General features: G+C 43.9%; 2 protein-coding genes across 3 annotated transcripts in view; one reads left to right on the forward strand and one right to left on the reverse strand.

Annotated features, from left to right (window-relative positions):
- The window catches only part of LOC135206354 (pre-mRNA 3'-end-processing factor FIP1-like), a 301,272-nt gene that overhangs the window by 186,692 nt on the left and 90,227 nt on the right, over positions 1-24,353 (forward strand). The gene's annotated exons all lie outside the window — the stretch shown is intronic.
- Positions 1-24,353, reverse strand: part of LOC135206281 (pre-mRNA 3'-end-processing factor FIP1-like) — a 126,588-nt gene that overhangs the window by 87,673 nt on the left and 14,562 nt on the right. For both annotated transcript variants that reach the window (XM_064237701.1, XM_064237700.1), the window contains exon 2: positions 16,688-16,799. In XM_064237701.1, the coding sequence (XP_064093771.1) occupies positions 16,688-16,799 (112 nt within the window). The remainder of the gene's footprint in view (positions 1-16,687; positions 16,800-24,353) is intronic.

Consider the following 24,353-nt stretch of genomic DNA (forward strand, 5'->3'; position numbering starts at 1 on the left):
TCTCATCCACACAATCATCTTAGGTAAGATACAAAGGTGCCCTGTTAAGGGCAACCATGAGTTACACAACCTGTTGGGCAGCCACCACAGGATCCAGGGAAAATGTGTCCGCATCTCTGTGGGCAACACCCTCAAGATAGAAGGAGGTGAACGTGGACTGGCGTAACCAAGTACCAGCGCTCAGCACTCTATGTACAGCCAAGTTCTTTTTGAAAGCTAGAGAGGGACCAATACCTCTAACGTCATGTGCTCTAGCCTGCACAGACGTGGTGGTAGAATCAACAATAGTCAAGTATGCCTGTCTGATGGCTTCCCGTATCCAAAAAGAGATAGTATTCTTAGACACCTCTTTCTTTGTACGGCCTGTGCTAACAAAAAGTCTGCGGCAGCCTGGTCTAAGGTGCCAAGTCCTTTTAAGATAGCAACGCAGGGCCCAGACAGGGCACAACAAAAGCTCTTGAGCATCACCACCCACAAAGTCAGTCAGTGATGGAATGGAAAACGAAGTGAACCTGTCATCACGCAAAGAGGGATTTTGGGTCTTGGCCATGAATTCCGGGACAAATTCGAAGGACATAGACCCCCAACCCCTGGTGTGCTTCACCTCATAGCTCAGACTGTGGAGCTCTCCTACCCTCTTGGAAGATGCCAAAGCCAGAAGGAAAACTGTCTTGAGCATCAGGTTCCCACCAGATGAGTGAAGCAAGGGCTCATATGGACTCCTAGTGAAGCTCTTAAGAACCAAGGAAACATCCTATGTCGGAGGCTTGAGCTCTCTAGCAGAACTCGACTGCTCAAACCCCTTAACTAGCAGGGAAAGTTCCCAGGAGATGTTGATACTCTTAAGGCGTAACACCAAACTCAGGGCTGCCCTGTAGCCTCTAATGGCAGAAACGGACAAACGTTTCTCCTCTCTGAGGAAGGTTAAAAAGTCTGCTATTCGCTGAATAGAGGTCGCGAGTGGAGAAAAACCCCGTTTAAAACACCAATCCCAGTAGATCGCCCATTGCCTTGGTAAACCGCGAAGGTCGACTTTCTAAGACTGCTGGACATGTGCCCAGCTGTTGTCTGAGAAAAGCCTCTTGCTCGGAAGATACTTGATAGCCTCCAACCGTGAAGACAGGGATTCTACTGACTGGTGGAACCTTTCCGCATGGGGCTGACACAGATGTCGCCAAGGGGGAATCTCCCTCGGAACCTCTGACAACGACAGCAGATCTGGGAACCATTCTGCCTGAGGCCAGAGGGGCTACCAAAGTCATCCTGAGACCCTGTGAACTCATCAGCCTGTTCAGAACCTGACGGATCAAACAAAACGGAGGGAAGGCATACACCTCCAGGTTGTCCCAGGGATGTTGGAATGCGTCCTCTGCCAATGCTAAAGGATCTGGAACCACTGAACAGAACACCTCCAGCTTCCTGTTGAAACGTGTCGCAAAAAAGTCCGGCAAGGGTCTCCCCCAAATCTGGAAAAGCTTGTCTGCCACTACTTGATGAAGGGACCACTCTGTGCCTAGGATCTGATCCCAGTGACTGAGTTTGTCTGCGACCACGTTCCGTTTCCCTGGGATATACCTGGCTGAGAGCTCTACCGAATTGCTGACCGCCCACTGGTGAAGCTCGACGGTCAAGGCACGAAGTTGACATGAAACCAGGCCTTCCTGTTTGTTCACATAAGCAACCACCGTGGTGTTGACCGACATGAGAACGACAGAATGACCCTCTACCTTCCCCCGAAACTCCTTCAGACCCAGGAAAGCCACCTTCAACTCCAAGAGGTTGATATGTTGCTGCTTGTCCTCCAAACTCCAAACACCTGAAGTGATGAGGCCGCCTAAATGAGTGCCCCAACCTGCGAGGGAGGCGTCCGAGAACAGAAGGAAGTCCGGTGGAAGAGAACAGATTCTGGTCGTCCAACCACCAACGGTCTTTGAATAATGCCCATATCTCACCAATGCACGAAATAAAAATAAAATAACACTGACCAAACTGATATATAACTGGCACGTTGTGTTAAATCATTTAACTTTAGAGAGAGAAAGATTTCTGACATTTTATTCCATTCTCACTCTTTCTTAATTCATGGTAGAAGATCTTTTTGATTGGATAATTTTGAAAGAGACAACTTCATTTCATTTATAGAGAAGGGTTAATCATTTTGGGTTGCAAATTACTCTTAACAAAGCTCAAACCGCTGGCTTATTGGGAGAGTAGCCTTAATCATTTATATCATTCCACACTTAACCTAAACAGTGTACCAGTTATTTGCCAGGCTTATTGCCTCCCTTACAGGGTCTGCAAACCCATAGTTAGTCAATCCCTGACACACGTGACACACGGTGTTTCATGGTACCTAACCTAGCATCCTAAAATGGGATTTGGTGTCGATTGGTTGTACCTGCAAAAACTGTCTCACAGAGATGGGTTGTGGGAGCCTGTATCTCTACCTGTTCACCTAGCTGACCTGTGCTGTTCCATCGTGTATGAGTAAAGGCAGTCCTCAGTTACTGGCGGCCTTAGTTATAGGCGATTCAGTTTTATGGGGCTTGTCTGGTGCCAAAATGTGCTGATTTCTGGTTATTAGCGCTGATACATACCTAACAGAGGTGACATTAACTGGTTATCGGCACTGATAAACACATAAAATCACCAATTTTCAGTTATCGGTCATTTTCGCTTATCGTCAAGCTGTTGGAAAGGAACCCCTGCCGATAACCGGGAGTGCCTGTATCTGTACTTTGCTTATCTTTGTGTGTCAAGTTTAATCTTTGTGTATCTCTTTTACCTGTGCCCTAAAATGCCTCCTAAACACCCTGTTCCTTCTAAGGCTTTTGGCAAACAGCTTAAGCACCAGAAGAAGTCATGACACTCGAGACAGTAAAACTAGATATTTTAAAATAAGTCAAGAGTTACGCAGCTGTGGCCTACCATTTTGGTGGGAAAGAGTATCATATGCTACATCAAAAGACAATACGTGATACAACAATTAAGATGGAATCAGCATTGGTGTATTGAATAAAGGACTACCGTAAGAAGAACATCCCCCTCAACACCAACATCATTTGCGAAAAGACATGACAACTGTGCTAGCAATTTTTGACAGTTAAGGCAGACGGCGATGTAGGGGAAGAAAACTTCTTAGGTTTAACGAACTTGCAGAAGAGGAAGAGCCCCAAGCAGGACCATCATCAACTCAAGGTTTTCATGACAGCAAGGGGTGGTTCCATTGGTTTCAACTCTTAAGGGGGCCGGCCGGCTAATGCCATTTTTTAACGACAGGACTTTGACAATCATACCACTTAATAAGGTGACTTTGGACATCTCCAAACCGCATATGATTTTCGCCTCTGACCTTCGGTTTTGTGATGCCAGGGCAATTTATCCCGAAAATAACCATTTTTCAAATTCTATCTCCTCCCTTGATATTTAACCCTTTCCACCCAGATGACGCAACCGCTTGCGAGTAGGCTATACCAGATAAACCCAAAATCAAATATCACAATCAGAGTATGCTTCTCCTCATTATTTATGTTTCTTTATTGATTATAATGTATATATGAAAGTGTATGTATCTGTGTATATATATATGTATGAATTTCTATATACAGGCAGTCCCCGGGTTACGACGGGGGTTCCGTTCTTGAGACGCGTCGTAAGCCGAAAATCGTCGTAAGCCGGAACGACGCTTGGAAATATGTCTTAAACTAATAAAAAGTTATAAAAACCTTACTTGTAATCCTTTGGTTACACTACATGTTGTTTCCTGTAGTTTTATGTACAACCTGGAGTTATTTTCATAAAAGAATGCTGGTTCTTGAAGGTAAAAACTATTGTAATCCTCTGGTGACACTACATTCTTGAAGTTTTATGTACAACCTGGAGTGATTTTGCAAAATCTTGAGGGCTACAAGAACAGCTGATTACTATTTACGTATCATATAGACTAATTAAAGTAAATGTATCTTTAAATAGGCTTATATATTAGTATCAACAAAACATTTCCTGCCATGAGTCAGAGGCCGTTTAATGAAACGAACACTTCTCTGTCCTATCTGTTCAGAAAATGATATTGTTATGATACAATAAAGTTTTATACATACTTACCTGGCAGATATATACTTAGCTATTTGACTCCGTCGTCCGACAGAAATTCGAATTTCGCGCACACGCTACCTGTAGGTCAGGTGATCTACTTACCTGCCGCTGGGTGGCAGGACTAGGAACCATCCCCATGTTCTATCATATTTTTTCTATACCGCCTGTCTCCTGAGGGGAGGTAGGGTGGGTATAATTTTGTATATATCTGCCAGGTAAGTATGTATAAAACTTTATTGGTATCATAACAATATCATTTTTATACATTTAACTTACCTGTCAGATATATACTTAGCTGATTCACACCATTGGAGGTGGGAAAGAGACAGCTAAATATAGAATCAAACAGGAATCACAACTATCGTTGTAGGTAATAAATAAATAAAACCTTGGTTCCTACCTGTTTAGACTGAAGACTTCATGAATACAATCCAGGAGTCTAGACAGTCTCAAGAGCCTCAGCGAGATATTGATCTATGGCTAAGAGTTCTTGTGGTTCTGCCAAAGGGGTCTTACCCGCTTACTTGGTAGATCCTGGAAGGACTACGTCAATGGGTGCTTATCCACTTACTTGACAAGACCTTATACAAGGAGCACAACATCGATCCCGATCACCTCAACCTATCCATGTTAGTTCTAAGATTGCAAGAAGTTATCCCCTAACCTCTTGCAAACGACCACAAACTCGAAACACAAACATTCGTACAGTAAAGTACAAAAATAAAAATAAAATTAAAAAAAAAATGTTTGTACAATCTATTCAGTAAGACGTCTCTTGATTCCCCCCACTGATCCAAGCTCGGACGTCCGTACGCCAGCAAGCATACTAATCAGCAGAAAAAACCAACAACTCGTCTCACAAGTAGATCTATGTACTATCAAAATTTATTTTGAACAAATACAAATTTTTTCTAAGGATCGTTATGTGCTCCAGCCCAGCACTGTATCGGCTGATACAAAAGGACCCAGAGGAGAAACACTTTTCATATGTTACTTTAACGTCCTTGAGATAGTGCGATGCGAACACCTGAATTTACACCTCCAGTAAGTCGCATCCACAATGTTCTTTTAAGTCATGTTCTTCTGAATGCTAATGAAGTGGCTACCGCTCTAACCGTCATGAGCCTTCACTCGGAGAGTCCTGAAAGAGTCTTCAGTGCAGTCATTATGAGCATCCGTAATAATGCTCCTCACAAAAAGAATGCTAATGCATTTTTTTGACATGGGTCTACTAGGATCCCTAACTGCGCACCACAGGCTTTGTTTACATCCGTTTAGTTCATTCTTCTTCTTTAAATAGAACTTCAAAGCTCTAACCGGACATAAAGATCTTTCTAATTCCTCTCCTACTAGATTTGAAAGTCCTTTAACTTCAAAACTCTTTGGCCAGGGTTTAGAGGGGTTCTCGTTCTTAGCCAGAAACAGAGTCTGGAAAGAACAAATTGCCGCATCGCTCTTAAATCCTACTCGAGAATCTAGAGCGTGTATTTCACTAATTCTCTTCGCAGTCGCTAACGACAACAAGAAAATACATTTTCTCGTTAGATCTCTAAACGACGCGTTGAGAGGAGGTTCAAATCTACTAGATGATAGAAATCTCAAAACTACATCTAGGTTCCAGTTCGGAGTGCGAGGAGAAAAGGTTTTTGAGGTTTCAAAAGATCTAATAAGATCGTGGAGGTCTTTATCTTCTGCAATTCTCAAACCTCTGTTTCGAAATACGGCCGAAAGCATACTTCGATAACCTTTAATGGTAGAAACTGATAATTTTGATTCTTCCCTAAGGAAAATCAAGAAATCAGCTATGTTGGTCACAGAGGTATCGGAAGAGGGACAGTTTATTCTTCTTACACCATCTTCTAAATACATCCCATTTTGATTGGTAGACCCGAATAGTTGAAGATCTCCGGGCCTAGCAATTGCTTTTGAAGCTTTGCTTGAAAAGCCTCTCGCTCTGACAAGTCTTTCGATAGTCGAAAGGCAGTCAGAGCGAGAGCGGGGAGGTTTTGATGGTACCTCTCGAAATGGGGTTGTTTGAGAAGACTCTCCTGTGTGGAAGAGATCTTGGGAAGTCGACTGTCCATTCCTGTACCTCTGTGAACCAATCTTGAGACGGCCAAAAGGGAGCGATGAGTGTTTAGTCTCGTCCCTCTTGATGCCGCAAACTTTCTTAACACCACTCCTAACATTTTGAAGGGGGGAAATGCGTAGGCATCTAGGCCTGACCAGTCCAGTAGCATGGCGTTCCACCGCTATCGCTCTCGGGTCTTCCACTAAGGAGCAAAAGTTCTCTATCCTTCTGGATAGGTAGGTGCGAATAGGTCTATATGTGGACTGCCCCACAGGGACCACAGAGCTTGACACACCTGAATGTGAAGGGTCCATTCTGTGGGGAGAACTTGGTTTAACCTGCTTAGCCTGTCTGCTCTGATGTTCTTCTCTCCTTTCACGAATCTTGTGAGAAGAGTCACTTTCTTTTCTTTTGCCCAATACAACAGTTCTTTTGTTATATGGAACAGAGAAAGAGAGTGAGTTCCCCTTGTTTCTTGATATAGGCCAACGCTGTGGTGTTGTCCGAGTTGACCTGTACCACTTGACCTAACACCTGTGTCTCGAAGGCTTTTAGAGCTAGAAGAACGGCATAAAAGTTCTTTGGAGTTTATATGCCAGTCTAGCTGATCCTTCCTCCATTGGCCTGATATTTCTTTTGTCCCTAGAGTCGCTCCCCATCCCTTCTCTGAAGCGTCTGAGAACAAGATTAGGTTTGGGTTCCGAACTTCTAGAGACAAGCCTCGTTTCTTTTCTAAGGGAAAATCCACCACTTCAGATGATTCTTTACTTCCAGAGGAATACTGAAAGTGTCCGAAAGCTGTCCGTTCTTCCAACTCCAAATTCTTCTAAGAAGAATTGAAGAGGGCGAAGGTGGAGTCTTCCTAGCGAAATGAACTGTTCTAGTGAGGAAAGGGTTCCCAGAAGACTTAACCACTCCCTCACCGAACTCCGTTCTTTCTCTAGGAAGCTCGAGATTTTTTGTAATCCCCGAGCAATCCTTTCCTGGGACGGAAAAGCCCGAAAACCCCGAGAATCCATCCGAATCCCCAAATAGACTAAGTTCTGACTGGGGATCATCTGCGATTTCTCGAGGTTCACGAGTAATCCTAACGTCTTTGCTAGGTTCAAAGTAGACTGTAGGTCCTCCAAACCCAAAACGTTTCTCTGACTTGGCCGGATTAGCCAATCGTCGAGATACATTGAAGATGCGTATCCCTTCTAAATGAAGCCATTTGGCCACGTTCCGCATCAGATACGTAAATACCTGAGGGGCGTGGGCGATAGGCCGAAGCACAAGGCCCTGAATGGAAGATTTGTCCTTGAACAACAAATCTTAGATATTTTCTTGACGATGGGTGAATCGGAACATGAAAGTAAGCATCCTGAAGGTCCAGGGATACCATCCAATCTCCCTGACGTAGGGAAGACAGAACTGAAGCTGAAGTCTCCATGGAGAACTTCTTTTTCTCCACGTACCTGTTCAGGACGCTTACATCTAGGACGGGTCTCCATCCCCCCGAAGCCTTTGGAACCAAGAAAAGGCGGTGTAAAACCCGGGGAGAAAGGATCTTGCACTAGCTCTATAGCATTCTTGTCCCTCATCGACACCACCGTCTGAATGGAGAGTCTCGTTCAGTCCGCAGGGTCCTTGTAACTCGTCGACAAATCCTTTGGAGTGTTGCCAAAGGAGGTCTGTCTACGAATGGAATGATGTACCCCGCTTCTGTAGGACAGACAGAGTCCAGGGATCTGCTTCTTCTTCACGGACCAGGCATCCAGAAAGTATTGAAGTCTGGCCCCTACCTGTGCTTGGAGGACATGGCTGCTATTTGCTCTTTTTAAAAAGAGCGGAAGGAAGACCTCCCTCGTTTGTCGAAGGGTCTTCCTCTCGAAGTTGATCGAGTTGAAGGGGCTCCACGAAAGGGCACCACTGGAGTCCGAGCCACCTTCTTCTGAGTCTTAACTGCAGGTCTACTTTTCTTTGTAGATTGTACAAGAAGGTCCTGCGTAGCCTTTTCCGACAAGGATCTCGCAACATCCTTCACTAAGATGAAGGAAACAGATGTTCTGACCGAGGTGCGAATAATAAAGCGGACCTCTGAGAAGGAGAAACTCCTTTCGTTAGGAAGGAACTGTAAATAGATCTTTTCTTCAACATCCCAGATCCAAAAAGAGCCGCCAACTCACCAGAACCATCTTGCACAGCCTTATCCATGCAAGATAGGACACTGTGCAAAGTTTCTGGATCTAGAAAATCTGGCTCACTCGTCTTCGTTAGCCAGCACCCCAAGAGACCAATCCAAAGAAGTTGAATACCTCTAAGACGTGAAAAATTCCCTTAAGGTGCTGATCTAACTCCGACATACTCCAGGACGCCTTTGCTGAATTGAGAGACTGTCTTCTCACAGACTCTACAAGACTCGAGAATCTGAATCTGCCGACGAAGGGAGCATCAATCCCATCGCCTCTTCTGTCTTATACCAAATGCCTCTTTCCCGTCAGTGGAGGGAGGAGAGCAATTAAACCGTTCTCAAAGTTTCCTTTTTAGATAAAAGCCACGAATCTAAAGACTGGAGGGCTTTCTTCATTGAGATCGCCGGCGGGTTTCATCTTAAGAAAGCCGAGGATTTCGGGGTTTTTGTGCTCGAAAACAGAGATCTCGGCGAAGGAGGAGCTGCAGACTAAGAGAATCCGCAAACTCCTCTAGAAGTAACGAGGCTAAAACTTTATAATTGGAAAGTCCCTCGTTAGTTGAAACTTCTTCCTCAGAAATCTCTTCCAGTTCCAGGTTAGAAGGAGATCGCTCTTTCCTGACCGATTCTCTATCAGGACGAAGCCGCTCACGTGGGAGGCGTCCTGCTTCTTGCTGGTGTCAACCGCTTAGGAGCGTCCTCGCGATTGTCTGACGACTCTTTCCTGAGAGCGTCCTGCTTCTTGTTGACGTCTCGCGCCTCGAAGCGTCCTGGCTCTTGCCTCGCACCTCGCTCCTGGGAGGCGTCATGCTTCTGGCTGGCGTCACCGCTTTGGAGCGTCCTGACGCTTGCCTGACGACTCTCTCCTGAGAGGTGTCCTACTTTTTTGTTGACGTCTCGCGCCTCGTAGCGTCCTGGCTCTTGCCTGGATCCTCGTTCCTGGGAGGCGTCCTGCTTCTGGATGGCATGACGCGCCTATCTTGACGCTTGCGCCTGGCTGACGTTTCACGTCTCGCAAACTCGACGCTCTTGTCTGGCGTCTCGTGCTTGCGTTTGACAGGAGAACGGATCCTGCTCGGCCTATGCAAGGCTGATGAATCCGATTCCAAATCAGAGGAAGACAAAATACTATGGCGAGTCTGAACCCCTCGATAGCCTAGACTTCTTAATAGGCAGGAAATCGTCTTTCCTTCTGGGAGGGTCTTTATACAGAACTCCCACAAGAGAAGTGATGGAATCCTGCATAGTGCGAAGGATTCTTTAGTCTCTTCATTATTGTCTACCCTCGGGTTGTTTAATTACTGGATGGTCCTCCTCTTGAAAACGCTCAGGACTAGAAGTAATCCTGGGTTCATCCAAACGTCTCTTAAGGGGGCGAGAAAGATCCGCCGATCTCCACCCTCTTTTTTAGGTGAGGAATTCTCCGAGGAGGAGAAACACTCACGCAGAACGCTTTTTCTGTAACGTTCTCTGGCATTCTGTGGCGATACAGAAAATGCCGAAGGGACGTCTGACTGTTGGGGATCCTCCACAACCTCCTTACGGCTTTCGACATCCTTCTCCTCTGGGCTTGGGAGCTTGAAAGAGGTCTAGGCCTGGGAGCGTTGTGAAGACAATCAGACGCCCCCTCCACTGCACTGGGGCACACTTATATCACTATCCACAGCACTATAATTACACTGCTTACCTTCATAGGCCGCCATTTTGGTTTCCATTTTCCGAAGAGCGGCTTTAAGATTCGCTATCTCAGATGCCGAATCTGTGTTGTTCTAATAAAGGAGCAGGTACATTAGATGGGGCAGTAAAAGGAGAAGAGGGTATATTATTACTAATAACCCCGCTAGAACTAGATAAAGGTTTGGAAGAAGACCTCCTCACCCTGTTTCTTTCTAACTTCTTCACGTATGAGGTTAGAGATTTCCATTCTTCCTCACTCAAATCCTTGCATTCATTACAAGTATTACCAAAAGAACATTCATACATCCTGCATTTCCTGCAAATAGTATGAGGATCAATTGATGCCTTCGGCATCCTAACTTTACAACCCGCATTCACACACATTCTCACCACATTTCCAGAATCAGACATCATGTTGAACAATCCAAATCAAATTCCAAAAACGGTCCACAATCGCGTATGCCAGTACAATCAATGCAAATACGTCACCGAGAAGTCCAAACGAAGATCAATTGCGATGCAAAATATGAATCCAGCCGGAGATACCCACAACGATGTTGCCAGTATGGCCGACAGAAAAATATGATAGAACATGGGGATTGGTTCCTAGTCCTGCACCCAGCCGGCAGGTAAGTAGATCACCTGACCTACAGGTAGCGTGTGCGCGAAATTCGAATTTCTGTCGGACGACGGAGTCAAATAGCTAAGTATATATCTGACAGGTAAGTTAAATGTATAAAAATAAACGTTACGTCAATCCCCGAGACCATTGTTGCCAAGCGTCTCTCTCTCTCTCTCTCTCTCTCTCTCTCTCTCTGATCAAATTACATTGGAAACTTGACATACGATTGCCCTAATATACGAATGTTTTGAGATACAACAGAAAATTTGCGAAAATACAAGCTTTGATATACAACGAAATATTTGAGATACGATTTTGCGATGAGTGTTAGTTGTATAGGCGACCGATAAATGGCGTTCAGTCTGTTTGTTTGTTGGTGCTGCATGTTAACACGTTGTTTAGTTCGTTGTATTTGCGCCTATTTTTCGTGTTATTTTGTCTATTTTATTATTAACCATGGGTCTCAAAGCTAAAGACAAAGCAGGTGATAAGAAAAAACCCAAGAAAATGATTTCGATGGAAGCAAAACATGAAATTATAGCAAAGCATGAACGTGGCGTTCGTATCGTCGATTTGGCAAACGAGTATGGTCGAAATCCTTCTACAATATCCACGATCATCAAGCAGAAGGAAGCTATAAAAACCCCGAGACCATTGTTGCCAAAAGCGCGTCTCTCTCTCTCTCTCTCTCTCTCTCTCTCATCTCTCTCTCTCTCTCTCTCTCTCTCTCTCTGATCAAATTACGTACTGGATAATGTCTCTCTTTGGATACTTCGATTTTGCCAAATATTGAGGGCTACAAGAACAGTTGATTACTATTTACGTATCATATAGACTAATTAAAGTAAACGTATCTTTAAATAGGCTTATATTATTAGTATCAACAAAACATTTACTGGCATGAGTCAGAGGCCGTTTAACGAAACGAACACTTCTCTGTCCTTAACTCGGAGCGTCGGAAGACGCCCTCTCTCTCTCTCTCTCTCCTCTCTCTCTCTCTCTCTCTCTCTCTCTCTCTCTCTCTCTCTCTCTCTCTCTCTCTCTCTCTGATCAAATTACTGGATAATGTCTCTCTTTTGGATACTTGGAATTTGCGTTGTAATCTAACCAGAAACTTCGTTTTTGTTATTATTATTGGAAACAAGCAATGATTTTTTCATTATTTGCGCTTTTGGACTGTTATATGTAAACTAGTATGTATTCATTCGCTCGGAAACTAGTTCCGCATATGAGGCGTCACTAAAAACATAGAAAAATACAACATAAAAAGTGTCGAAAATCATCATAATCTCAAAATTTTTGTTGTAATCTAACCAGAAACTTATTTTTTTATTAAATAAATACTGTGCTAAACTATAAAGGATTTTATCATAGTATGCGTTTTTTTTTAAAAGCGTCGTTAACTCGGAGCGTCGGAAGCGTCAGCGTCGTAACCTCGGAACAAGCGTCGTAACCCAGGACGGATTTTTCCATTGAATATTTAAGAAAAAGCGTCGTAACCTCGGAACGTCGTAAGCCCGGAACCAGTCGTAACCCGGGGACCCCGCTGTAATTGTATGTGTGCATGTAGGTACTCGGAAACTGTCCTTTGTGTGTATAAGCTATATCCAGTGATTTTACAAATTTTATTTTTTTATTACTTACTTTAATTATGTATATGTGTTCCTGGGTTTATATATATGTTCCTATACTTACACACACACACACACACACACACATATATATATATATATATCATCCTGAGACAAATAAATATCCACCCCGAGACTGGGATCGCTGAGGGAAGGAACAAGATCTGGCCGAGAATCATCAAAGATGTCGGACAACAACCACCAACCTTCTTCTGTGACTGGCTCAATATCGTCAAAAAATTCGCAATCATTTACTGATTGCACACTATCTGATGTCTTTATTTTGTTCATCATCAGATTCCCCTGGTCATATATTTCATCTGAGGAATCTCCAGAGTCACCCATGACTAAAAAATACGAGCAGAAATTGATAAAGAAGCAACCAGAACGATAATCAAAAGAATTCTACAGTTGCACTATTGTCTATATACGAGTCGACATGTCTGCCTGAGTGATAAATAACGGGAAAAGACAGGAAAGATTGAAATACTGAGCTCCCATTGGTGAAATATGGTGACGTCTCAATTCCGTCACTGAAACGTCACGAGATGCCTTACTCCTTCGCTTTGATTGGCTAGTGGGCGGAGCTTATGTTTGACAAGGGATGAGAGAGCATATCCCAGCAACGAGAAGTCTTCAAATACACAATCCCAACACACCAGCTCTCGGTACAAAAGAGAGAGTGGAAGGACGTATTACGCTACGTCCTGGGATTACTTGCTGGCTGTCAAGTGACGTAGTACGGTACGTCCTGGGTGGGAAGGGGTTAATATTAAGACCTGGGATTACTACCATATATAGACCTGATGTCGACATCCAATCAAATGAGGAGTTTTTTTTCTAAAAGTCATTTTTTTGCTAGATATGAATTTTTCAATATGGTAAAAAAATAAACCCTATAAATCACAAGAAAAAAATTTATAAAAAAAAAGACGAAACAAAAATGGGAAAAAAGGGCTCTATTTGATTGTTCTATAATGTCTTTCTGAGTTAAATACCAAATTCCAATATAGCTTCAAAACTAAGTGAGGAGATAGATTTTGAAGGTCAATAAGTATAGTTTTGAGATACGGGCGTTCAAAGTTTTCCTTCATATTTCTATAAGACAATGTTAATAAATAATGATTATTATGAATGAATACTTCTTTTTTGTGTATGAATAAACCAAAACTATTTTATTTATCATAATTTAATCATAAATGATGATCCCTTTGCTCATATATCGTAGCCTGGGGCACTGCTTGAGGCAAGATGGGGCACTCCTTCCTACGTAACCCCCTCTCTCCCCTTCACTAACTCAGCTTATTACAGCAAATTTTCTTCTGTATGTTAGCGAGATGTTTTCCTTGTATTTTCCTCTTTGGCATGATGACATTCTTGCCGAAACAAAGATAAACAAACGTAAATGCAAGAGAATGTCAAAGGTGAAACTCGAAGGTGTACTCTCTTTTTACAAAGACAATTTAATAAATCATGATTATTATGAATTTCATATTCCATTTTGGGTATTAAAAAACCAAAACTATGTTATTTATCATAAATGAAGATCTCTTTGCTCAAAGATTGTAGCCTTGGGCACAATGTGACGTGTGCTGTCAGGCAAGAAGGGGGTGTTACTTGGCAACCCTCCCCTCTCTCTTCACTAACTACGCGTATATTATGATATTCTGTAATAATACTTGAGCGATTTTTCTTCGTCTGTATGTTAGCAAGATGTTTTCCTTGTCTTTTCATTGGCATGATGAACTTCTTGCCGAAACATACATAAACATATGTAAAAGCAAGCGAATGTCACGAGGTGAAACTCAAACGTGTAATCTACTTGACGTCTATGGTCCAACTGATTCATGATTGAACCAGATACTCGCTTCAGACGCTTCTGCGAGCCACGGAATCTCTACAGATGCCATTTCTCACAATTTCTTTGCCAATAATTATCAAAATTTACGATAACAGAAGAAATATTGCATTTTCTTGTACGGATGAATGTTTTAGGCTTATTGAGTTATGTTTACTAATTACCCTGTAACTACGAAAGTAAGAGGAATTTTGACGAAATATTTCGTATACGTATTCTAAATTGCCATATGAAGCTCCATGAATTTTTTCATGACTTTGCATTTTTCGTCCTATACCACCATATATAGGGTTCCGGCCGGCCCCCTTAAGTGTTTCTCTGCATGAGCAAGCACCCATGAAATATCCTTAGACCTTCAAGAAAATCCTCAGGGACAAGGGCTATCATCTAGAACAGGTGGACAAGACTGGCTTGTTCTGGATGAAGATACAGTGGACCCCACATATTCGCATTATCTGGGTTCGCGGACTCACACATTCGCGGATTTCTCTCGGGAACATTCCCCCGCATTATTCGCGGAAAATTATTCTATTCACGTTATTTTTCTAAGTGAAATATCCAAAAATTACCGGTTTTTTTCTTTTATCAATTTCATCGTAAAATGCAATTTTGGTGATAAAAGCTATTAAAAAAACCAGGTATAACAATTTTTAGTGGGCTTTTCTTGAGTTTTAACTAACAAAATAGGAGGTCTTAAGCATTTTTAAAGGGGTTCCAACTATTGCAACACGGGGGGGGGGAAAAAAAAAAAGGCAAAAAAAAGGGGGGGGGGGGGGGGGGGGGGGGGGGAGGGGGGGGGGGGGGGGGTGTTTGGTACGCATTCCCCTCGAATACAGGGGGACCACTGTACTACCTTCATGGACATACTCATGAAGGACAAAGCCAGAGCCTCCGGGTTCATTGCCCAGAATGATAGGGTTACCCTCATAATGTGTGAGAATGCAGCCGGCTTCATGTTTAAACCAGGCTTTAATTATAAGGCTGCAAACCCCAGGGCCCCCAAGAATAATAACAAGCACTTGATGCCTGTGTGTGTGTGTTTTTTTTTTTTGTATGGTGCTTTTACGTTTTATGGAACCAGTATGGTTATTCAGCAACAGGACCAACGGCTTTACATGACTTCCGAACCACGTCAAGAGTGAACTTCTGTCACCAGAAATACACAATTGATGCCTGTGTTTTGAATGCACAACCACAAGGCCTGAATCCCTAAAGTCCTTATGGATCACTGGCTCATTCAGAGATTCATCCATCATATAAGGCAATACTTTAGTGACTTGTGCATGGAGTTCAAGGTAGTGTTGATTAAGGATAATGCAATTTTCACCCATTGGTAAGACAGTCCAGTTGGGAAGAATGCTTGGTGGAGAAGGCTTCGATAACATCACCAAGATGAAGTAGGCGCCATCACTGATGTCCCCTCTGATGGACCAGGATTTGGAAAAGCTGATGAAGTCTGCCAGTGAGGAAGAAGACTTGCCAGGCTCAAGGGACAAGGAGGAGGATGAAAGCCTATCTTTGGAATGTCTTGTCCTAACTTGAGAAGATAGTCAAGGAGGTGCAGGAGTCAAAGGAACAGTATGGGATCCTTATATGGAATGCTCCTCAAAGTCTTCAAGTGGCCTTGACGCAGCAATGGTGCCCTTCTCAGCATGAAGAGGAGCTGCCTATAACCATGTTTATCAAATGGATGAAGGAGGATCCTCTAATGCCCAAACCCCTGAAGAAGTGCCTCCCTAAGCACCTAACAAGTGCCTCCTCAAGCCCCTGCAAAAGTGCCTGAAGAAGGAGAAGAGGCAGCCCAGAGGGGATGTAACTCCTCTGCTTTGCTGTGCAGTCATATCTTCATTGGACTGCACAGCTAACTCATCATCATCATCTTTAATCAGCATTTGTCACTGGTGAGTACCCATATGATTTATGTAATCTTATTAATGATAATATTACATGCACAGTATTATTATCATTAATATATTATTATATTTAATCATATTAAACTCAATAGTAATACTATTTGAAAATTAGTATAGGTAAATCATTTTATCATAAAAAATGTATACATACATACAGTAGAGTATTTAGTCATGAACATATGAAAATACAGATTATCACACAATGAAAAAAATTTTCCACGAATAATTTGGCGATAGATTCCACAGAAGAATCTGAGAATAGGTGAAGCTGCGAATCCTGAGCCGTGAATAGGCGGGGGTTGACTGTATAGGACTCAAACCTCAGAACAAAAGAGCCCCTAACGATGTCCAGGTGTTCCCAAGTCGAGGGGGCCGATGGAAGGTGAGTGAGGGGTATTCCCCTACTCATCCCCATCTTCACCAGTTTACCTTGTTAGCAAGTTTCAATGGACGATTCCAGGTCGTACTGAATGATACTCCTATATAATAGGTGAAGGTTTGTATTTCTATAGGAACCATCTATAAAAAAAATAAATAACAACAACAACAACTCTGGCAAAAGCAATACAATACAATTTGAATTTCACTGACAACACAAAAATCCAACTTTGTACCAATATTGAAATTAAGTTGCACCAATCACAAACCTTCTCTGTCGTTCTCTCTTTGATCGCCTTCCCTGTCCTTTTCTCTCTCCACACCAGCATCATCTTCCTTTTCACCTTCTTCCATGGGAGTTTCTTTCTCGATGCCATTTTCCTGCAATGACACAGAATATGAGAACACTATTCACTTTAAACAAAAGAAAAAGTACATAATTGTGGAGTGCATCATGAAATATGTACAATAAAAAATCTTTTAAAATCTATTATTGATTACTTTCATCTGATATGCAATTTTCAATCTCAAAATTTGTAGGATCTTCTACAAAGTTTGAGACTTGAAACTACATCAAGCGAAAGTAATCAATAACAGATTTTAAGATATATTTCAGAGTACCTTCTAACACATTCCATTCAACAAATTCATTCTTTAAAACGAGAACAATTTAAAAAGTTTTTGTTTCACAGCTACAAATCCATCTCTATAGAGAGATCAAATCTTGGACAATAATTAATAGCAAGTCAATGAAGTTAAAACTATCCACATAAAAAAAAAAAATAAATCAATCAATCAATATAGTCAAACTCAGCCTTTTTGGCCACTAAGGTGTTGGCCTTGTTTACCCTGGATTTTCCACACCTTTGCCACTTCTCCCAAGGTAGGTACTTCTGCCCCACTTTCCCTCTCTCTCTTTCTTGTGCTCAGCCTCTGACCACCATTCTTGATTTGCTTTGAAGCAAATCCTTCTCACTGTCCTTTTGCTTACCTCTAAGGCTTTGGCTGTTTCCGCCATTGGCCTTTTCATCTAAAAAGTACCGATTAACATTATAAATTATTTCCTGAGTCTGACTATGCAGACGGGGGCAGCGAGAAGCGGGAGATGTTTCCATGGTGGTCAGTGACATGGAATGACCTTGTTGGGCTGAGGTGGCAACGGAGCACTAACCCAACACAAATCTCAGGAAAACACTTAGAAACATTCATTTTCCCATCAAAAAGTTGGTCATTCTTAAACATATGAAGTTTTATTATAAAACAGAGTAATTACCATATATTTAGTTAGTATAAAAAATATCAGTGACATTTCTTCATCACTGTCGTGGCATATTTAGAGAACTGGCAACTGCGCGGCCAATGCCTTAGTGGCCAAAAAGGCTGACTTTGACTATAGTATTACTTAAACCAGAAGTGTCAACAACAATTTAGGCTTTTTTGACTAGAAAACATCACCAGCACACAACTTTACCCTGCTGGAGGGTGGAGGCTAAGTAAAACCAAGCAAGTCCACTTGGGAATATCTTTGGAAGAGCTGAGGAAGAAACCCTGCACTTCTAGTTTGTAGGAAATATGGGTGTTGCAACTGCTAAACTTCTGGGCTTAAAGCAATGAGTTGCATCATTACTTTGAAAAAAGGCTTGGAAGAACCCAAGAGTGTCTGAGCCAATGAAAAATGAAATTTTATCATAAAATAAAGTTTTATACAATATACTTGCCAAGTAATTACATTGCTATGAGCTTCCTACCTACGACAGTCGAAATATTAAAATTTTGTGGTAGTGCTAGCTAGCATTTGTTTTGGAGTAAGTAACATGCCCCACCCACTTTCAGGGACTAGGAATAGCAAAGAGCTTCAATTCACTTGCGCTCAACGGATAGCTGCCCATCACAGTGAGCACAAACTGGAGCACTGGCTCCCTCTACAATATAACTACGAGTGAAGCAGGTATGGCCAATTTTAAGCCGTGTTAGGATTGTCTCGAATCTTCTGATGCAAAAACCCTAACTCCAAAAATTAATATTTTTCCTAATATTTGTGTACTTCCTATTTGTGGATAAAATAGGGGAAGTCCATCTTTGCTGCCACTTCTTTGGGATGCATCTTCTAATAACTGGATGCATATCCAAGTGTGGTACCTTATTCGTTAAGAAATCACATCTTGCAGCATCCTTTGGTTCCCCATCAGCCAGTTCGTTCCCTTCTATACCAGTGTGCCCATGAACCCAACAAAAATGATATTGTTATAATACAATAAAGTTTCATACATACTTACCTGGCAGATATATACTTAGCTAAGACTCCGTCATCCCCGACAGAAATTCAAATTTCGCGCCACTCGCTACCGGTAGGTCAGGTGATCTACCTGCCTGCCCTGGGCGGCAGGACTAGGAACCATTCCCGTTTTCTATCATATTTTCTCTCTTCCACCTGTCTCCTGCGGGGAGGCTGGGTGGGCCATTAATCGTATATATCTGCAGGTAAGTATGTAATGAAACTTTATTGATTATAACAATATCATTTTTCATACAATGAACTTACCTGTCAGATATATACTTAGCTGATTGGCACCCTTTGGTGGAGGGTAAGAGACAGCTAAAATGGAATAGACAGCTAAACAACATATGTTGTAGGTATAAAAGAAAAACCTTGGTTCCTACCTGATAGGTGGTAGACTTCGTGGCTGTAGCCCGGTAGTCTGCATCACCTCAAGACTTTAGCGAGATATGTGATCTATGGCTAAGAGTTCTTGTGGGTCTGTCGATGGGTATATGAACCGCTTACTCGGCAGAGCCTGAAAGGACTTTGTCAATGGGTACTGGACCACTTCTATGACAACACACCTTATGAAGGAGCACACAACCAATCCCGACCACCTGATCCTAACCACCATGTTAGTATAAAGAATTGTTCTGAGTTATCCCCCAACTCATTACAAACAACCCATAACTCGAAACTAATACGCATTCATACAAAAATTCTCAAAAAAAAAATTTTTAATACTCCTCTAAAAGATATCACAAAGAGTTCCTTACTGAACAACAGTGACTGGCCGCCAGTGCAGCACCGAGCCCTCTTTGTCAGCAGAAATCTAGAACATATCTAGTAGAAGGTATGTACAAAGTTAAGGATTGGTGTTTTGCTCCGTACCCAGTATCGTATCCGCCGATACGAAAGGCCCCAGAGAAAAACATTTCTCGTAGGTTACGCGAACGTCTTTAAGATAGTGAGATGCAAATACCGAATTGCACCTCCAATATGTCGTATCAATGATTTTCTTTAGCGACATATTCTTCTGAAAAGAGAGAGACGTCGCCACTGCTCTAACTTCATGAGCTTTTACTCTTAAAAGCAGAAAAGAGTCGTGGACATAACTTGTAAGCATCTGTAATGACGCTCCTTATGAAGAAAGCTAATGCATTCTTAGACATGATTCTTGTGGGGTCCTTAATCGAACACCAAAGACCTTGCCTAGAGCCTCCCATTTGTTTCTTCCTTTGTAAGTAGAACTTCAAGGCTCTTACAGGGCAAAGAGACCTTTCTGTTTCTCTACCCACTAGACTCGATAAGCCTTTAATCTTGAATCTCTTGGGCCAGGGATTCGAGGGGTTTTCATTTTTCGCTAGAAAAAGTGTTCTAAACGAGCAGAAGGCCAAGTCTCTGTTAAAGCCGACTTCATCTTCAAGGGCGTGAAGTTCACCAATTCTTTTGGCTGTTGCCAAAGATAGGAGAAACAAGCATTTCCTCGTTAAATCCCTAAACGAAGCTAAATGAGGAGGCTCGAATCTGTCAGATGAAAGGAACTTGAGAACTACATCCAGGTTCCAGCTGGGAGGAGTTAGTTCCTTAGATTTTGTTGTTTCAAACGATCTAATCAAGTCGTGCAGATCTTTATTATCAGCAATCTCTAGGTCTCTGTTTCTGAAGACTGCCGAAAGCATGCTCCTGTATCCTTTGATAGTCGATACAGATAAGTGAGAGTCCTCTCTCAGGAACAAAAGGAAATCAGCGATTTCAGTTATAGAGGTACTGGAGGAGGACAACTTCTTAGACTTACACCACCTTCTAAAAACCTCCCACTTAGACTGATAGACTCGTCTAGTGGAAGCTCTGCGGGCTCTAGCGATAGCGCTTGCAGCTTCGCGAGAAAACCCCCTCGCTCTGACAAGTCTTTCGATAGTCGAAAGGCAGTCAGAGCGAGAGCGGGGAGGTTTTGATGAAACCTCTCGAAGTGTGGCTGTCTGAGAAGATCCATCCTTCTTGGAAGGGATCTGGGGAAGTCTACTGTCCACTCCAGCACCTCTGCAAACCAATCCTGTGCTGGCCAAAACGGGGCTATCAGGGTCATTCTTGTTCCGTTGGACACTACAAACTTTCTCAACACTTGCCCCAGGATTTTGAAAGGGGGAAAAGTGTACACGTCTACATGAGACCAGTCTAGCAGGAAGGCGTCGACCACGAGAGCTCTTGGGTCTTCCACCACTGAGCAAAAGACTTCCAGCCTTTTGGAAAGGAATGTGGCGAACAGATCTACATGAGGAGTGCCCCAAAGATCCCAAAGACTCTGACACACCTCTGAATGAAGGGTCCATTCTGTGTGAAGGACCTGGCTTCTCCTGCTCAGTCTGTCCGCCCTGACGTTTCTCGTACCCTGAACAAATCTTGTCAGGAGGGAGATGTTCCTCTGGGAGGTCCAAAGTAGCAGATCTCTTGCTATTTCGTATAGGAACAAGGAGTGTGTTCCTCCTTGCTTCCGAATGTAGGACAGGGCGGTAGTGTTGTCCACATTCACTTGGACCACACTGTTTGCCACAAAAGGTTCGAAGAACTTTAGAGCCAGTGAACTGCCAGAAGTTCTTTGCAATTTATGTGCCAGGACACCTGTGCTGCCTTCCAGGTGCCTGACACTTCTCTCGGTCCTAGTGTTGCTCCCCAACCCTTCTCCGATGCGTCTGAATATAACACTCGGCTTGGGTTGGGAACTTCCAAAGAAATTTCCTTGTTCTCTTTTAGAGGCGACAACCACCATTGCAGGTGTGGTTTCATTTCCATTGGAAGGAGAAAACTGTCGGAGAGAAGTCCCAGTCTTCCAATTCCACGATCTCCTTAGGAAAAAACTGAAGAGGACGAAGATGAAGTCTTCCTAGAGGAAAGAACTGTTCGGAGCGAGGAAAGGGTCCCTAGAAGGCTTAACCATTCCCTCGCCGAAGTTCGTTCTTTCCCTAAGAAGAGAGAGACTTTCTCCAAGCCTCTCACGATTCTCTCTTGCGAAGGAAATACTCGAAAACCCCGAGAATCCATCTGAATCCCCAGATAGACTAAGTTCTGTCTGGGGATCAGCTGTGACTTCTCGAGGTTCACGAGTAGTCCCAACGCCTTTATCAGGTCTAGGGTCAAAGAAAGGTCCTCCAAACACTGTCTCTCTGTTCTGGGCCCTGATGAGCCAATCGTCCAGATATAGAGAGATGTTGACGCCTTTGAGGTGAAGAAACCTCGCCACATTCTTCATCAGGTTTGTGAAGACCTGAGGAGCTGTGGACAGGCCGAAACACAAGGCCCTGAACTGAAAGATCCTTCCCCCCGTCATGAAACGGAGGTACTTCTTCGAAGAAGGGTGAATCGGGACATGAAAATAAGCGTCCTGGAGATCCAGCGACACCATCCAATCTCCTTGACGTAAAGCCGCAAGGACTGAGGCCGAAGTCTCCATAGAGAACTTCTCCTTTAGAACGAACTTGTTCAGAGCGCTGACATCTAGTACTGGTCTCCAGCCCCCCGAGGCTTTCGCAACCAGAAAAAGACGATTGTAAAACCCCGGAGAGTTTTGCTCCAGAACTAATTCTATAGCTCGTTTTGTCCCACATTTGATCCACCATCAGACGAAGAGTATCCCTCAGTACAGGGTCCCTGTATCTGGCTGACAGTTCCCGCGGAATAGTCGTTAGGGGGGGACTGTCCTGGAAGGGGATAAGATATCCCTTCCTGATTATAGACATCGAAGAGGCGTCCGAGTTTATGAATGTCCAGGCGTCTGCAAATTCGAGAAGCCTGGCACCCACTGGTGTTTGGAGGTTGTCTGTCTCACTTCCTTTCTTAAAGGGACGGGAAGAAGCTTTACCTCTCTCTCAGGACCTCTCCTCTTAGAGGGAGCTCTGGAGGGAGGGCCTCCTCGAAAGAAAGGGCTGAACAGTAGAAGTCGGTCCTTCTTGTCAACCGCACTAGGGGTCTCTTCTTCCTTGCAGTGTGAAGGAGAAGATCCTGTGTCGCCTTCTCAGTCAGTGAGCGAGAAATGTCCTTCACTAACTGAGAAGGAAACAAGAAGTCTGACATGGGAGCGAAAACCAGGGCTGCTCTCTGTGAGGGAGAAACCGCCTTGGTTAAGAAGGCACTAAAAATACTCCTCTTCTTAAGGAGTACCGCTCCAAAGAGAGAGGAGACTTCTCCCGATCCGTCTTGTACTGCCTTGTCAATACATGACAGAATACTAAGAATGACTTCGGGGTTTAGACCTTCCGAGTCATGAGCCTTCTTAGACATCACCCCAAGGGACCAGTCTAGGAAATTAAACACTTCCAAAATATGGAAGAGGCCCTTGAGGAGATGATCAGTCTCAGAAATCGCCCAAGTCACACGAGCTCCATTCAAAGCGTGTCTCCGTGATGAATCAACCAAGGTTGAAAAGTCCGCTTCAGCCGACGCTGGGAGAGAAAGGCCCATGTTCTCCCCAGTTCGGTACCAGACACCTCTTTTACCAGAAAGTATGGCTGGAGGCATACAGAAGGTGGTTCTGCCCAGATCCTTCTTCGACAACATCCACTTGTCAAGAGACTGTAGAGCTCTTTTCATAAGAGATCATAGGTCTCATCTTCAAAACCGACGAAGACTTCGGTACGATCGCACTCGAAAACAGTGATCGAGGCAAAGGAGGAGCCGCAGGAGTCAACGAATCTCCATACTCCTGCAAAAGAAGGTCCGTCAAAACTCTATAGTTAGAGAAGCCTTCTCTACCGTTAACCTCGTCTTCCGAATCTACGTCCACACCGTGCGGATGAATCGGATTGAAAAACGACGAGGCGATCTTCACCAAGTTCTCTCTCTACTGGCTGGACAAACTCCTACTAGGAGAGGACTCATAGAGTGAACAGATTCTCTCTCAAGTCTACTAGTAGTCTCACGTCTGCTTGACTTCTCACGCCTGGCAAGCTCTTCGCGCTTGGCTGGCGCCTCGCGCTTGGCTGGCGCCTCGCGCTTGGCTGGCGCTTCGCGCTTGGCTGGCGCTTCGCGCTTGGCTGGAGCTTGTTGCTTGGCAGGCATCTCGCGCCTGGCTGACGCCTCGCGCCTGGCTGACGCCTCGCGCTTGTCTGGCGCCTCGCGCTTAGCTGACTCCTCGCGCCTGGCTGACTCCTCGCGCCTGGCTGACTCCTCGCGCCTGGCTGACTCCTCGCGCCTGGCTGACTCCTCGCGCCTGGCTGACTCCTCGCGCCTGGCTGGCGCCTCGCGCTTGGCTGAATCCTCGCGCCTGAGCGTATCCTTGTCTAGAGCAACTCGCTCGGATAGCTCCTGACGCCTGAAAGAATCTTCGCGCCTGGAAGACGTCTCGCACTTGTAAGGCTCTTCATGCCTGAAGGACGCTTCACGTCTGGCAGGCGAAAGAAGACGAGACTTCTTAATAGGAAGTCTAGCGTCCTTCTCGCGAGGGGGATCCCTCGAAAGAACTCCAACCAAAGAGGCTAACTGCTCTTGTACAGCTAGCAATATCCTCTTGGAAGCCACACCAGCGTCCTCTTCAATAGAAGAAGCAGGAGAACTCGAAGGAGTGCGATCCTCAACTACCGATCGAGGAGGCGTCGAGACCAGCTTAGCCTTCTTGATAGAAGAGGGGGCTTCCTCCGAGAAGCGCTCCGGGCTCGAGTCAAACGCGCGTTCTTTCCAGT

Source organism: Macrobrachium nipponense, chromosome 29 (assembly GCF_015104395.2).
Source record: "Macrobrachium nipponense isolate FS-2020 chromosome 29, ASM1510439v2, whole genome shotgun sequence".
Classification (NCBI taxonomy): Eukaryota; Metazoa; Arthropoda; class Malacostraca; order Decapoda; family Palaemonidae; genus Macrobrachium; species Macrobrachium nipponense.